This window comes from Rissa tridactyla, chromosome 9 (assembly GCF_028500815.1).
Source record: "Rissa tridactyla isolate bRisTri1 chromosome 9, bRisTri1.patW.cur.20221130, whole genome shotgun sequence".
Classification (NCBI taxonomy): Eukaryota; Metazoa; Chordata; class Aves; order Charadriiformes; family Laridae; genus Rissa; species Rissa tridactyla.
The window spans coordinates 25,702,765-25,719,597 of NC_071474.1; the positions used below are offsets into that span (position 1 = coordinate 25,702,765).

The 16,833-nt window shown below is 43.5% G+C and overlaps 1 protein-coding gene across 17 annotated transcripts in view; it reads left to right on the forward strand.

Moving 5' to 3' along the window:
• KLHL13 (kelch like family member 13) overlaps positions 1 to 16,833 on the forward strand; it is an 86,573-nt gene that overhangs the window by 9,373 nt on the left and 60,367 nt on the right. For 7 of the 17 annotated variants that reach the window (XM_054213940.1, XM_054213947.1, XM_054213955.1 and 4 more), the window contains one exon: positions 9,471 to 9,529. The exons of 2 other annotated variants lie outside the window; for them this stretch is intronic. In XM_054213940.1, the coding sequence (XP_054069915.1) occupies positions 9,471 to 9,529 (59 nt within the window). Of the gene's footprint in view, positions 1 to 32; positions 212 to 711; positions 800 to 9,470; positions 9,530 to 13,173; positions 13,220 to 16,833 lie in introns of those variants that run through there. 8 more of the 17 variants (XM_054213946.1, XM_054213936.1, XM_054213937.1 and 5 more) reach the window with 5 other exon arrangements.

Below are 16,833 nucleotides of genomic sequence, written 5' to 3' on the forward strand. Positions count from 1 at the left end.
TAACTGGCTGCTTTTTTCCTTTTCAATTGGAGATGATATCTTTTCAGCATGAAAAAGAAAAGCAGCGTCTCCTGCCAACTCCTGCTCCCCGGTTGTTCCAAATGGCCGTGCAGCTTTTCGCTGTAACTTCGTGCTATCGCAGCTCCATTGTGACCGATGCTCTTTCTGCAAGCCCAGCCTGACAGCTTCCTGCCATGACAGCAACTCTGGGGTGAATTTATGGAAAGTGTACTTGGCTTAGTATCGTGAAGGAAGGCATTACTTCTGTTCGGACTTCTGTACCTCCTGTAACTTGTATAAATGTAGGGATTTATGTAAAATGGTGTCTCTACTTCTGAGACACACAGAGAGACTGACTAGTTTAAAAGCAAAAAAGAGCTCTGGCACTTGTTCTTCTGCACTATGGTTGAAATTGATTTTTATTTAAAGCTGTGGTCTTGCGGAATTGTGTATGAAATCCTCTGTATACATGGAAAAGAGCAGGACGCCACAGATTTGTAGTGAGTTGTGTGAACTTTCCCTCCAGGCAAGCAGTGGGACTATCCAATTTTCCACTCGCAGTGGAGACAGAGCTCAAAGAGCTGCAGAAGCCAATAGTTAACTCCATTGGAGATGCTGTACCCTGCAGTTCTTTAAAATAACATCTACAGTGAATAATAGTGTGCAAACATGTGTGACAATTTTTTTTTCTCTTCCTGAACCTTGTTCTAGATGTCAAAATTAACCTGGACTCCTTGGGAATGGCGAAACATAGCCCTGGGATCCTGCCATGAACAGTAAGAAAGTTGAGATGCTTTGTGTATGCAAATAATTATTTTTTTTTTAATGGCTAAACCCCAATACACTGTTCCTGTTCAATTGCCGTAACTAGGCAGCATGTTGTGTAGTTCAGCGTGGATGTGCTCGCAGGGTTTCGTGCAGTAAAGAGGCAGTACAGTGAGTCTTCGGGAAACAACACTGGGCCAGTCTCTGCAGCCAGTATCACACTGGAGATGGGGAGGCTTCTGCGGGTGGTATGTTAAGAAATTATTGAGGTGCTTGCTGAAGGACGCTTTCCTGGAATGCGGAATTATATTGTGAGACTCCATTGTTATCTAGTGTATGATTATATTGAGACTCCAGTGTCACGGGATGTCGTTAACGCAAATTAGTTTGAAATGGGATTTGAGTAATTGGCAGAAGACAAAAGTGAACTGCAGAGTGGTAAAGACTGCATTTGGGATGCAGTTTGTGGGAGGAAGCTCTCCCATCCCTGGCTGAGGGAAGCTGTCGGAGCGCAGCATGATTTTGCTCTCGCTGCTCCAGAATTGGCGGCTGTTAGACAGGTAGCTTGGCTAAACGGGTCTTCGGTCCGAGCTTCCACATCCGGCTTGTGTGTGGTGTTTTCCTCATGTGAAACAGCATTTAATAGATGCTGATTAAATGGTTTATGCATCCAAGAAAGCAGGCACCTTTAAGGATATTCTTGAGTGTCGATGAGAATACTGGGATATTTTTGTGTTGTTGGTAGACTGAAACTTTCAAGTTTGAAGAATACATAAATATTTATGTATGTACGTGCTCTGTATTTTTGACATAGCCCTTTCCAGATGTTGCAGTAGTCATCCTTAAATTGATGCATTGAAAATGATCCTGATGAGTTTTCCCAGTACAAAATAGATGACTTAGAGACTGTGCGTGTGAGTAGTGTGCTTGTAAAGTGTAAATTTTCAGCAGATGCTGTTGATGCTATTTGTCAGCCTTTACCGGGACAGAAAGTAGAAGGCTTTTGTATTGTTAATTATCATGATTTGGGTATCGTCAATTGGAAATGAATAGCTCTTGGAAACTCTTGTATCTAAACTCTTCACAGCAGTTTAAATGCTTAACGTGCAAATGTTCAAACTAAAAATATTTCTTTCTTTTTTTTTTTGTAGAACTCTAACCATGTAATGTTTAATTCTTCCATGAGAGCAGTGTTTTATCAGGGCTTTCAAAAGCTGGTTGATATATATATATATATATCTCTCAGAACTCTCCTTTGGTGAAAGTACTGTAATTGTTAAATTGTTGTGGATCAAATTATGTAGCCTGAGGTCATTTATTAGAACAATTGATAAAGACAGGGGAAGCTTTGTGCAAAATAGTGTATGTAACACAAGGAGATACTGTTAAGGCTGATTGCTTTCAGCTTTTTGAGAAGTTTTTCAGCTTAGCTGGAAAAGATGAATGTATATATTTGTAGATTATCAAGTAGTTTTGAAATCTTAGTAGAATGCGGCTAAAGCTTCCATTCAGTTTTTCTGATCGTGGGTAGACTGAGACAACAATTGAAGCTGTGCTGCTCGGAGGTAAAACATTTGTTCACTTTAGACTGTCCTATTTATCAAACTTCGCTGTTTGAAAGGTAAGGCAGGGAACATTGCTGTTCATGGGTTTGTTCTGACAAAACCTTGTGATTTCTTGTGGAGTTGAGAACAAATGTGCGTAATGTCAGAGAATAATCACGCATGTACAGTGTAGTTAAGAGGAATTTTAAGGATGGGAATGATTCCTGGTACATCTAGAATGGTCTGGGGCTTTTTGTTCCCTGCCAGTCAGTTATCCAGAAGTTGTGTGGCTTCTCCTCTGGCTCTTCTTTTGAGGCGGTGATTGGGGCCAAAAGAGCTGGACTGTTGTTGTACTGGTGTTCAAGGTCTTCGTGTTTGGGAGGTTCTTAATGTCCATTTCTAGGACAAAGAGTGTTAGAAATCCAAATCTTATCTTTGCTATTAATCCTGTAGTGTTAGAAAATGTCCACGTGCTACTAAGTAATAAGCTAAATTACTGACATGTGAAACGCATCTTATTCAACTCTCATGTCAGTCGTTTAGCTTACGATAAGCCAGTGAGTGGTGCGTGCAGTGCTCTGGATAGCCTCGTGACCCAGTATTTCCTGAATTATCAGTTCAGTGGTTGTGTCTTTTTAAGGTATGCTCAAAATATCTGTTAGGAAAAAAAAAAAAAGGAGAACTAATGCCTTGAAGTTGATCTGCAGCCTGGCGTTCCCCTAGCTTCCACCTTCTCCCCTTAACAGCACTCCAGGATTAGTAAGCTTGCTGATGGCGATGGGTGTTTGAAATCCTGCTGACTAACTTGATCCAGAAGCATTTTTCCCAGTCCTTTATTTGCATATGTAGATTATTTTTTTTTCCAAGGATGTGGCTCGGATGAAACCTGCAGGTAAAGGACGTGGCTGAGGAACGTAACAGCAGGTGGGAAGGCTCAGAGTTTAGTGGAAAGTGATCCCAAGGTGGCTTGTCACATGGATGTTTGAGTGGTAGCTTAAGGAAATACCATGGATTTAATTTCTCAGTGAAGCAGGTGGCTCTGATACTCTGGTGTGTGATATAGGAGATGGGTACCAAAAAGTTTTACAGCAGAAAATGGGAAAGTGGGCTTTCACGTTCTGAGCTTTTTTGCTTTTACTGTCAGATAGTGTATGCTGGCTATTGAAAAGTCACTTATGAAGACAGGAAGATTTCAGTCTACTGAAGTTTGCATTATTTTACTAGGAAGCTTCACAGGATTTTACCTCCAGCTGTTACCGCTTGTTTTCAGTCCGGTGTGAACTGGCCTTTTCATTAACCCTTCCAGAGCAGTGTTTAGGTGATGCCTCTCAATCTGTGGCATACGCTCCCCAGAGTGGAGCCCCTGACAAAGGGAAGCGATCTGTGTAGGCTGAGAGTCACAACTCTGTACTTTCAGGGCTCTTGAGATCTCTGGCCATAACCATGGAGGCAGAAGCCCATGTTGCCTTTAATTGAATTGCCTTTAATGGAAGATGCTTGCCGTATAGTCTGGACACCCACAAACAGGAGCAGGGGCACTGTCACCGGTAGGGACCTGCTCTGGATTGTGGCTGTGGTGACAGCAGCAGGACAAGAGCGTTTCGGGCAGCTGCCACTGCACGGCCATCTGTGTGCCGCGCACCGCTCTGAGCAGTGTTGGAGCTGCAGCTGTGGATGAAGAGACAGTGAGACGTTTGGGCCAAGGGCAGAAGAGGGAGCAGCGCGGCTGTCCGAGCAGCAAAGCCGATGTCAAGCCCAGGGGATTGCTGACCCGGCAGGGCTGCGTGGCTCTGGCAGGGAGCTGCCTTATCTCACTTGGGGTCTCCTGTGCTTTGGGACACTGGTCCCTGCTGCCTCCTTGTCCCCTCCCGGTGCTGGCACCTTAAACTCGCTGTCATTGCGGTGTGTTATCTGCAGCCACCTCCTTGTCCCCCTCTCCTTTGGTCCCACGCTGGGACTGCTGTGTGTGGAGCTGGTCTCGTTAGGGCTCAACCTAATGGGAGGAAAGTCCCATTCCCCGGGGCTGGATCACACGGTGCTGTAACTGCTGAAGCTCCTGATTTTAAGAGCATACTATAGGGGCATCCGATGTGGCATAGCGTTTTCCTGCTGCGTATGGGGCTGTTGTAAACTGCAGGTGTTTTACTTGGGTGTGATTTATGAGCAGTGTATTAACAGCTCGATCTCCAGAGAACTGTTTTCTCTTGCTGTATGAGTGAAATACTATACTGAGAAGCTTGTTTTATATGCATAAAATATTACTGAAAACTTCTAGGTTTGTGGGAACACGCTGAAGCTTGGTTTATTTTGTGTTCCTAAAATAAGTCGAATAAAATTTTTATTGAACAAATTGTTCGAGTACATTAACAAAGGACAGTATGGAATTGCAGATAATGAGCCACAGTAGCGTGGCTTTTGGTGGGTTAAACTTACTCATTTAATACAATTACAAAATTTCTGTTAGGATAAGATCTGCTCTGCTACCTAGAGTTGTATTTCAGCTGTTTATTGGCTTCCTTTAGGATGCTGAGGTTTTCAAGATGCAGTACCTCGTCTGACTGAAGCAAATTGGTGGTTTCAGTTGTATCTTCCGTAGTCTAAGATACGGGGTTTCTTTTCTGTGTGGACTTGGTTTTTATTGAAAGCCTTTAAATACTTATATACTTCCAGTTTGTAGGTGGAACATAGCAATGATTCTACTTGTTAATTATTGATTATCAGGTGATATGTGATATATGTTAATGCTGCTCTCAGGTAATGTGACTCTGGTGCCTTTTATAAAAACCAGGAGGTTGCGGTGATGTCCAGAATTGTGTACAAAGTTCACGCTGAAAATGCCTGCATCAGGCTATTGTACTTTGAAGATAAAAATGCCCTTTTAAGCGTGTGCTGGTCTGTATTTGGAGAGAGATACTTCTTATTTAGAGATTCAAGCAGCTCTTTGAAGAGCGCTGCTAAAAGGGACGGTGCTGCTGCCTTCTGCCTGTGGCTGGGTGGGGGACGCGTGGCCGTCCCCGACAGTGGGTGGCAGCTCCTGGTTTGCGGGTTCAGCACAAGGCAGGTGAGTGCTCATTAGGTCAGACCAAGCGGGAGGTGGAACCGTGTCCTTCATTAATGTTCCCAAGCTAGAATCTACCCTCTTGCTGCCGGTGGATTTAGTCAACAGCCTGTTTTTCAGCAGTTCTGTTGTGTTATGGTTTTAGTTTTCGTTGCCTACTGTGCTGGGGAAAGGGCTTCGTTATCGTTGTGGGTCAGGCTAAAGCACGGTGTCTTCCGCCGCTTTGTGATTTCTGAGTGCCATTTGAAACCACTCGCTTTCTGGAGAAAGGACGTGTCTGCTGAGCTCTGTCCTCGGACCTCGTATGCTCTGTGGCATGTTTTGTGTCACACATTTGCGGTTGTTGCTGAAGAGCTGACTGTAACTGATAGAAGTTACCTACGTAAGCCACGTGCATCCTCTGTCAGCTCTGAAAAACCTGGAGCGTTCTCATAGAAGACAAAATATAAACATAAAAATAAAGGTTAGTTTCACGGGGTGTCTGCTATGTGAGTTGACCAACACATGTAGTGGTTTTATTTATTTTATGGAGTTGGAATTAAAGTAGTTTAACTTCTATGCGAAATGCTAATCAATTTTACATGGGCCTTGACCACACCCCTTTTAAATCTTCCTCCTAAATTCGTGCTCAAGGTCGTTAGAAAAAAAATAAAATACAATGGGTTATACAGGAAATGAAAAGTTATTCATAAATAGAGGTACTTGCATTTGGATATCTGAAAGAACGATTGCAAAATGTAAACAGCAGCAAGAAAAGCCAATGGCCGAAACTGAAGAGATGTGAGGAATGGCAGGGCAGTGAGCCACCCAGCTCCCGGCGGGGGGGACAGGTTAGTGCTGGTGGCCAGGTCCGTCCTCTCCCTGGACGCAGAGAGTAGCTGTGCAGTTGTAAGCGGAGGTGAGAATCTCTCCTACCTGCGTGCTGGGCGTGTAGAGTCACCGGTGAGGATGGAAAAATTGAAGCAGCTCTACCGTTAGAGTTGAAAGTTAACTAAAACTTTTCTGAGTGTGAAAAAAATTTATTTTTAACATGGAATTTGAACTATCTGAATTTCTGGGGTAATGAGAGTTGGTAAATACTCCTCATGCACTTGCTGTATTTTGCACTTTATTGGAAGAAAATCCATCAGTTGCTGGTTTTAGAATTTGTGTGCATCAACTTACCCATCCTCCACTATTCGTTTTTATGATCTTTAGTTTTCTCCTATGTGCAGGAAAAAAAACCCAACCCTGTAGCATTTCTCGTGATTTTCTACTGCAAGCCAGACACATGGCTCCAAAAGGTAGTTTCTTTTGTCCCACCAGCAGTGGTTTAAAAAAATAAAGCCCCACACTTTAGAAAAAGGCAGCTTTCACCTTGCAGTATAATTGTCTCAGTGTTCTTTCCCAAGCAGAGTAATGGCAGCAGATAACATAAGCTGTTCTGCTACAGCCTCATCCCAGAGGCTTCAGGTGAGGGGAGGAGATATACAGATGGAAGGGATTTCATTTTTGATGTCACTCTAATAGATTTTTATTTATAGAATCATAGACTCATAGAATGGTTTGGGTGGGAAGGGACCTTAAAGCCCACCTGGTGCCGCCCCCTGCACTGGGCAGGGACACCTCCCACCAGACCAGGTTGCTCCAAGCCCCATCCAGCCTGGCCTTGAACACCTCCAGGGATGGGGCAGCCACAGCTTCTCTGGGCAACCTGGGCCATGGGCTCACCACCCTCACAGCAAAGAATTTCTTCCTCAGATCTCATCTAAATCTCCCCTCTTCCAGTGGAAAACCATTCCCCCTCGTCCCATGGCTCCCCTCCCTGATCCAGAGTCCCTCCCCAGCTTTCCTGGAGCCCCTTTAGGGACTGGAAGGGGCTGGAAGGTCTCCCCGGAGCCTTCTCTTCTCCAGGCTGAACCCCCCCAGCTCTCTCAGCCTGTCCTCACAGCAGAGGGGCTCCAGCCCTCCCGGCATCTCTGGGGCCTTAGGCAATTGGGTTAAAGTTATTAGAAGTGCTGCTGACTGTATGTAAATAGTTTGGCCAGTCCAATGTGTTAAACAGTCTCTGGAAGAAGGTGAAACTCATCTTTTCAGGAATTCAGGTCTAGTTTTGTTGGGTGCAGCACAAATTTACTGTGCACTACTAACTCTTATTACTGAAAACAACTTTAAGAAACTTGCAGCTAAATTGACTTGGAGTGGCCTGTTTATGAAATTATGTAAAATGGAAAGATTAAAAAAAATTATTTTTATTTGTAATTAATAATTGAAAGGTCAGGTTTTCTTCCCAATCTTAAAGCATGCTGGAGCGAGCCGTATACTTGATACGTACAGATAAGCAACCCTATTCAAGACCACGTCAAAGGAACATGGTTTTGACCTCACTGAGCAGGTGTATGGGAAGAAGATGCTTAACTAGATACACAAACCCATCTGTAGTGTATGCTTGCCCGAGAGGAGGTCAGCTTCATTTATTTCTTCGAATTAATTTAATCCCTTAGAGTTTTGTGAAGCCAAGGCCCACCTGCCTTTTGATGCTTTCCTGTGGTTGTGCAGTGTATTTGCCTCATCAGAGAAGCCCACGCAATGCCCACGGGATGGAAAAACAAGGGGCGGGACTGAGTGTCTACCCTAATCACACCAACCACGCTGCGCATCGCGGAGGACTTTGCCAAGAACTGTTTCTGAGCATGGCGGTAGGAAGGCAGCTCAGGCGTATGTGGTACTTTTTGAACATGTTGGTTTTATCATGGAGGACAAATAAGACGTAGCCTATTGCTCAGCAGACTTCTTTAATAGAGGAAAACCCGAAGTTTATTTGAAAGAGGAGGATGTCCTGCGGCAGCAGCATCAGGTGTTAGGAACCACCTTATTCTGCAGCTGCTCTCGCACCAGAGGGAGGGAGTGGGCTCGTCGGAAGCTGCCGAGCCATTCTGTTTGATGTCGTCTCTGTTAACGTATAAAGCGCACACTGAATTTATGATTCACGCTTACAAATACTGAGTGCAATTTCCTTCCGCTAAATGTCTGAATCTGCTTTAATAAAATAAAATTTTAGCGTTGTTTGTGACCTACTCTCCGAAGTCAGAATTTTATTTGTAATGGTAGGGGAGAGGAGGATTTGCAGAAGTTTCTGTTTTCTCTTTATATATAAACTCACCTGTTATTTCAAATCTGTTACGTAGATTTACTCTTTTGTGACCGCATTTAAAAATACTAATTTTCTTTTGTACATTAAAAGTATTAATGAAGAAATAGGAATTTCTGCATTGGGCTGTGAATTAAAAGTCAGTGGCTTTAAAGAAATATCTCATTCATACAGCTACTAATTTTTGATCATTCACTTATGTTTATCAATGTAAAATCTATAAAGGATCAAAAATCAGAAGCGTAGCTGTTGTCCGCGGTATTGCATAGTTTATATTTCGCAGTGCTTGCTGCTGAATGATGTCAGCAAACTGAAATTTTACGACTTTTTCGCAGTCCCGTCAAGTGGAGGTAGGAGATCACAAACTTGAATATAGACTGTAGGCTTTCGTTTTGGTTAATGGCTGTAAGGTATCATATCTTGAGACATAAAAAAGAAAAAGGACAAGGAGTTTTTTGTCAACTCTATTAGGTTTTAAAAATGGAACTCATTAAAATTTTGGCTTCTTCTGTACAAATTAATGTGCTTACGTCTTGCACATAAATAATTTGAGCTGTTTCTTTCCGACTTGGAATACAAGGTAGCTTTAATGAGTCACAGCTTCCATTTTAGCAAATTGTTCATGGGATAGGCAGGCTCAGGAACAACTGGGTTAAACCAAGAGATTATTTGAAAAATCTAGGGCATGTGCTCTCTCTGTTCACTTGATTAGTTTTCATAATTCATCCTTGTTTCCGCAGCAAAGAGCAGTGTAAGACATGCAAACAAGAAGCCGTTTTCTTTCTTTTGTGCTCCTTTATCTCTGTAATTTTACTGGAGAAAGTTAGTGAAATGGGGAAAAAGTCGTATTGTGTGTGAACGTTGAGAGTGAATCTTGGTCTGTTTTGTGAAAATCAGTGGGCTCTGAGAGGCGGATGCTATTTCGGGATGTCTGTCTGTGACCCTGCTTCAATTCTTTTCTGTTTGACTACAGGTGCATGAAGAGCAGAGGAGATATTTCCGCTCATCAGAGATGATGTGGAGAGACACTTTGTGAGTAACTGATGTGTGTTTTCTAAAAAGCCCGAAATGCTAATGGGGGAATTGATTTTTTCTTTTTTTTTTTTTTTTTTTTTTTCCTAAGTTAGACTAACTGTGCCACTTGCCTAACAGTTTCTTTTGGTTCTGGAAAGCTGTGAACACGGAGCACTTCATGGAAAGCAGAGACAAAGCTGATGGTTGAAATAAAGAGCTGGAAGACAGAGCAATAGAATATGTATGGTTTCATAAATGATTAACCACGACAGCTAACTTCTGTAGTGATCAGCCTGCCAGAGGCTTTTACTGTTGACTGCTGAATATGTTCTAGACATCAGTAAAACCCCTGACACTGGGTATGTGGTTATCCTTCAGCAGGGTTAACTCAGCACTGGTAGAAGCTCTTCTGGCCAGCTTATTGACGCTACTTATTTTACACGTCAGGTTATTAACACTTTATTGTCCTTGTTTAATTTTGATTGGAAGTCTAATATATGTGCCTTTAAAGAAGGTGAGAATAGTAGCAGTCAATAGAAGCTTTCCTGAAAGTTTTCGGTTCCTGTCTGCTGGAACACAACTATATTCTGGGAGCATGCAGCTGAACTGTGCTCCCAAAATATTACAGGAAAGGAAGAACTTCTATGACAGAATATAACTGTATCTGAATAAGTACTTAAAGGATTTACTTTTGTGGAAACAATGTCATTTTTTGTGATGCAATGTCTTATTTGTCAGATGGACTCCATAAATACGCTGTTCCTAGTGCCGTAGGTTTACAAGCCAGCTCTTTCTTTTGGGGCTATTAGTCCCAGTGTTCCCATTTTTTTGGCCCAAATTTCCAGTAACAGTTGAAAGTTAAAGCAATGTGTTATTTTAGGATTTTCCATCATAGTCTTTGTGCTTATTGTTTTAAGTATAATATGAGTAATGGGGTCTTGAGTGCTTTCTTTTAAACCATGAGCTCTGATACTCTGCAGCTACTGCTTTGTTCTCATGACAATTGTCTAGGAGAGCGGTGCCTTTGTGGACGACATCAGTGCTTTTCTTGGCACTGAAGAGCTCAAGCTGGCAGAGTTGCTGTTACCTCAGAAACCTCGATTTCTCAATTTTTTTTGCATTTGTAGTATTAATACTACATCATGTAAATTTTGTTCTTTTTTTTAAACTGAAAAATATCCTTTTATTTTAATGGACCAGTAATTGCTTAAACTCCTAGGTGTGAACCGGTGTGGGTTCTTACGTGAGATTTACCTTTTTTGTTACCTAGATCTAAGGAAAAGGTTTTAAAGTGGTTTTTAGACTTCCCTTATCCTGGAGCCCTTTGTGTATTTTCATAGATATGGTTTTGTAATTATAGTTTAGTAACTGCTTTAAAAAAAATTGTCATTAATGCTTAATTTTCTCATTCTGGGATGAGGTTCGGCATGTGCAAATAGTGGCTGCTAGTCTGTCTTGCTTTCAGTCAAGAGAAAATCTGCTTCAAGATAATATTGGCCTGTAGTCATCTTTCCCTTGGCTTCTTCCAGGCTCTGCTGCCAGTTCAGGAAGGCTGCGGCCTTCCAGGTGCTGGATTCTTTATGAAGCAGCAGGAGAAGTCCTTGTGCTGATCCAGCTGACTTTCCCTGGAGATACGTGTTGACTTGATTCACTTTGTGTCCTTGGGGTCACTCTTTTGTGGCCAAAGTCCGTGAGGACTTTGCCACAGTTGGCCAAGTAACAGTGATAATATGGAATGTTATTTAATAATAATATAACTTTTAAGAATAATAATTGCATACTGTGATACCTTTTGTGAGTAACCAGAGTAGTGGATTATGTGATTCCTCGGCACACGTTGTTCTCTTTGTTTCCAGACTCTGGTCAGGGCTCAAGCAGCGTCCCTGGGTTAGACTTCATGGGCAGAGCTTCCTTCTCGCACCGCTCTGGTCCGCCCCAAGACACTCCTCTTTTGGAGTCCCTCCTCTGATCCAGAAAGTCAGGCAGGACTTGCTCAGGGGTCTGTTACTTTCTCGGGCTCCTTCCTTCGCAGGTGACGCTGTTCCTAAATGTTTCCTGTTTGCGTGCTCCAAACTCCACAACGGAGATTTCGGCTGTTAGTAATGAGGCGAGGGGATATGACCAAAGGCTTGGTTTGGTTCAGATGCTTCTGTTTCAACTTTTGAGGCTGCTTCCTTAGGACAAAGGAGCTTCTTCATAACTAAAAATCTTCAGCCTTTAAAAAAAAAATTAAAAAATAAAGTTCTTTAAACTCTTTCTGTAGCTTTCCAGAAGGTATAAGGGTGAATGAAGGAAGCAGATGTTGTGTGGCCACCTGGTCTGTACAGGCTCGCAGAAGTTTGATATGCTCAGACACATGAGGTACGGTGGGTTAGACAAGTACAGTTGTATTTACTTGCCAGACGAGTATCACTCCAAAGGGCTTGGAAAAATTTGCAGCTGAGAAATAACTTGATTATTTTTTTAATAAGATGCCTTTGTTATTATCAGCTTAACAAGATTGGAACTTGATTGATCTCTTTTTTTTTAACATGAAATATAGTATAGGTATAAATGTTTCAAGTATCAGTCTACATACCTTAAAATATTTTCATAGTGATGCCACAGTTACTGATAATACATACATTTTTCTTTGATTGTATTTAGAGATGTTGGCTCTGTTTTTAGTGTGGTAATTTTCAGAAAAGGCTCTGTGAAAAATAGACAACAGTTATTTTGTGGGGCTAGCATTTAATTTGTACAGATGGTTGCTGTTAAGGACCTTTTAGTTGCACAGCAGTCAGCTTTTCCCGGTCTTCAGCATATGGCCGGGTCAGGTTGTGCTCTGGTACTTAAGGGAGCGGATAAGGCTTACAGCCTTCCTAAACGTGTCCTGTTTGCGTGCTCCAAACTCCACAACAGAGATTTCGGCTGTTAGTAATGAGGCGAGGGGATATGACCAAAAGCTTGGTCATACAACACCGTCCACCCACCGTGGATGGTGTTCCTGGATTTGCCTCCATTCGGTGTCCTCTGTGTCGGCACTAGCGGCGGCAGGAACAGGTAATATCCACCTGGCCAGTTCCATCAGTTCTGACAGGATTATGGCAAGGGTGAATATGGGTGGGATATAATGGGAGAGCTTGTCAAGTGAGTAGAGTTTAGCCCTCGTTGCAGGGCGGAGGTGCAGGAACTGGTTTCTTTTCCCAGTTCTACCTGATCATAACCTTGGCTTTAACCTCTGTGCTGTAATACCTCCTTCTGCGAGTTGTATTTATACAGTTTTATAAAGTTTGTGGGATGTATGACGGAAATTGCTGTTTACCTGTTACTGTTGTTTTCATTGCAGTTGTTACTGTGCCCTTATGAATGCGCACGATTTTTAGTTGAAAGTGGAAAAATGTTTCACCATTAAATGCTCAAGCAGCAAGCTTTAAAGGGTTTTAAATATATACCGCAACTTAGTCCATTAAGTTAAAAAGTGGCTTTGCTAATAAAGTGAGAACATACAATAAAAGCTTTTTCATTTAGTAGTATTGACTCCTACATTCATAAACCTCAAAAATATGAATTCCTAAGTATACTGGATAGTATTGAACTTAAAATTGTAGAAATAAAGTACTTCAACCAAACCACAAGAGATGCACACCCCTTCCCTATGCTGATTTTTTTTCTCCTGACAGGCTGAATGAGGGTGCCTTGTTCTACTTGACATCTGCCCATGTCTGAGTAAGTCTAATTTGTAGCATGGTAATAGGTACTTGAGCTGTGCCCTTGGCAATCAGTAGATTAGGGGTGTGTGTGACAAGTCGGACACCGAAGGGACATGCTGTATCTAAGCTATTCAGTTACCTTGTGAATGGACTAATATGTTCCGTTGGCCTTCCCTGATCTTAGTAACCACATAAAGCTTTATGCTCTTAAAATAACTGACAGCTGGTTTCTTACCAGGATTTTTTTTCACTGCGAGTGAAGAGAAAGTGGGATCCAAATGTCATAAGTCCTGTTGTCTTCCCGGAGATAATACAGGTTTTTCTTTTACTTCTATTTGCTGGATTGCTGCTGTGTGCTTTTTTTTTTTTTTAATAACATGCAAGGCTTATCTAATCAAACTGTCGCCAGTGGAGTCTCTTTCACCAGAGTGGATTTATTAAGTGTAGGTGGTGATGAATGAGCTTTAATGTGCTGGAGTTGTAGCTATAGGTGACTTACATTGGAGAAAGGCTTTGTGAGGGATGGAAAACACAGCTGAAATGCGAGTCCTTTGCAGAACGCTGAAGATATGGTAAATCCGTAAGGACTTAAACATTTCTATGTCAAAATTGATTAGATGTTTTTGGGCCAACTAATAACCTGCGTTATATTTTGATTCATCTTGCCATAAATGCCTGAGAGTTTACATTTGGTTCATTGTGTGAATCCAGGCATGAAACAGTTGATCAGCTGACTTACACTTCAAAATAGTATTGAATTTAAAACAAGGTTTTGACACACACCTCAGCATTGCAAGAATTCTGCTTTCTGCTACTTTGCTTTCAGTGCAGGGGGTTGGGACCGTCCTTGCACAGTGCCGTGACCTGATGTCACATGCAGCGGCTTGTGGAAACAGTGAGTTTCATGTCCCTGCCCCATTTGTGAGACAGATGTGATGCTGTGTAACGTGGTAGTTTTTTCATTCTTAGAAATCTTCAGGTAGAAGCTAACTGTGCTGGCAGTAAAGCAAGGACATTGAAGAATGGAAGGGAAGGGGGAAATGGAGAACCCTTCTGCCACCTGTAACACGTTACGTGCATGGGACTCACCAGCCTGGTTCTTCACAGCCTACTGTCCAAAACTGGACATACAGCCTGAAATGGTGGATGTGGCAAGAGGTGCCCCTTCCACTACTGTCTCGAGAGACGTGTCTGTGGGGTCTGCTGGATGTGAAGTATTGGTGAGACAGAGCTGTCTGTCTCTGCTCTTGATGAGGCTGTAGGTTACAAAGCCATAGCAGATAGGCTGAGGCGTTAGTCTAGACACAGGGGGATAGGCTGGAGGCAGTGTCGTCTTCATAGAATGGTTAGAGTTGGAAGGGACCTTAAAACCCACCTGGTGCCGCCCCCTGCACTGGGCAGGGACACCTGCCAGCAGACCAGGTTGCTCCAAACCCCGTCCAGCCTGGCCTTGAACCCCTCCAGGGATGGGGCAGCCACAGCTTCTCTGGGCAACCTGGGCCAGGGGCTCACCACCCTCACAGCCAAGAATTTCTTCCTCAGATCTCATCTCAATCTCCCCTCTTCCAGTGGAAAACCATTCCCCCTCGTCCCATGGCTCCCCTCCCTGATCCAGAGTCCCTCCCCATCTCTCCTGGAGCCCCTTTAGGGACTGGAAGGGGCTGGAAGGTCTCCCCAGAGCCTTCTCTTCTCCAGGCTGAACCCCCCCAGCTCTCTCAGCCTGTCCTCACAGCAGAGGGGCTCCAGCCCTCCCAGCATCTCCGGGGCCTCCTCTGGCCCTGCTCCAACAGCTCCGTGTCCTTCTGCTGTTGGTGCCCCAGCGCTGGAGGCAGCACTGCAGGGGGTTCTCCCCCAAGCGGAGCAGAGAGGCAGAATCCCCCCCCTCGCCCTGCTGCCCATGCTGCTGGGGATGCAGCCCAGGCTGCAGGGGGCTTCAAGGCCATTGGTGTGGGAAGAGTAGCTGATTTGCTTCAGATAAACTAGAAATAACGTCCAAAGAGAGGAGGGACCTCTGACTTGTGGCTGACGCAAACGGGTGGGTTAGAGTTTCAGTCAAAGCGTGCTCCAGCTATGGATTGTCCTATGTGTCACTTCACAAGTGTGTAAGCAGACGGGTCTGTTTTCAAACTTTAGTTACGTAAATCTTTCCATAAGATGCCACTCTGCTTTTGCCTTGAAGTGTAACAATGACTCTGGTATTGTCCGACTTGTCGCTCTAAGAGGTCGAATTAGGAAGCCCATAACTGCCAAAACATGGATTGACTTGAGAGCCAAGATCCGCGGGGGCACAGATGCCGCTGTACTTAGGCAATGAAATAATCCCGTTTTAGCTCGGGAGCACAGTAGCATGATTGTGCTCCTGCAAATGCTACGCGGAGGTTGAAATTGCTGAATGGTTTTGAGATTATAGGTTTGATTGCATGGAGATTGTATAAAGGTTTTTCTTTTCCCGTGTAACAGCTCTAGAGGTTTATTTTACTGTTTGGGCAATGTCTTATTAAAGGTTGCTGTAGAGCGCTGCAGTGGAACAGACTGTGTTCTGATTTGGTGGAGGTGTCCTTCCGGGCTGTTTTGGGACATGTTTTCAGACGATTAGGGCAAGGCAGTCGATCTGCTGGAGCTTCACCCTCTGCACATCGGTATCGTTTCCGTTGCCAGCTTGCGTCCTGCATGGCAGAGTGTGTTTTTCACAAGCCAGACATTTTCCTCGCTTTCGTGGGGCTCTGTCATGTGCTGTACAAGCTAGTTTGGCAGGGCAGTGGTTTACATAAACCAAGAATTGCTCGCACTGGTTTTAAATATGGTTTTGTGTTGCGGAGTTCAGCGCAGTGGATCCTGTTCTATTCAACCGTCTCGCTTCCTTTTTAGCGTATGCGGATCACCTGAAGTTATGCGGCTTGTACATGGCATTTCAGGAAGCCTGAACTGATGCAGAATGTGCTTCCTGCTGAATTTTAATGAATTCCTGTATACAATGTGAAGCGCATTGGTTTTTTTAGTAGCAGAAGCTTCCTTAAATTTTAGACTTTGGACAGTCTCACACAACTTTTTGTTTTTAATAATTACTTTTTCTTCCTTCAAGTAGCCGAAACTGAATAGCTTTGGTAACAGTATGTTTATTTTTTTTATTTATTTTTTTTTTTAAATGTAGTAAGGAACACTGTCGTAGTGCCTTTAATTAAAGGGAAAAATCCACGGGGAATCTTTTTAAAAATGTTTGTCTGATGCCCTCTTTAACACTTGCTCCTAAGCCACCGCGACTCACCAGATGTTGCGTCGGGGTGTTTGCAGCTGGATCAGAATACCCTGATGGCCAGTCCCGACTCTGCTGTTCTCGTGCTGGCGGAGTTCTCGGCGATCGCCGTGCTTCTCTGGTCATGTTTAGTTTCGGTGGCTTTTGAGCAGAGATAATCAGCTTTTTGTGCTGGGTTTGCATGAGGCAAAGTGCCGCCTCGCCGTTGCCGCCTGCTTGCGCCGCAGGGCTTCCCCAAGCGGCGCCCACCTCCAGCTCCTGGGTCTTGCTGCGGAGGCTTGTGGTCACTCTGCCTTGCTGCATGCGGTCCTGGGTTTTAAATTGAAAAACAAAAAATTTAAAAATTGGAGAAACTTATGAACTTTCCTGTGAAGCGG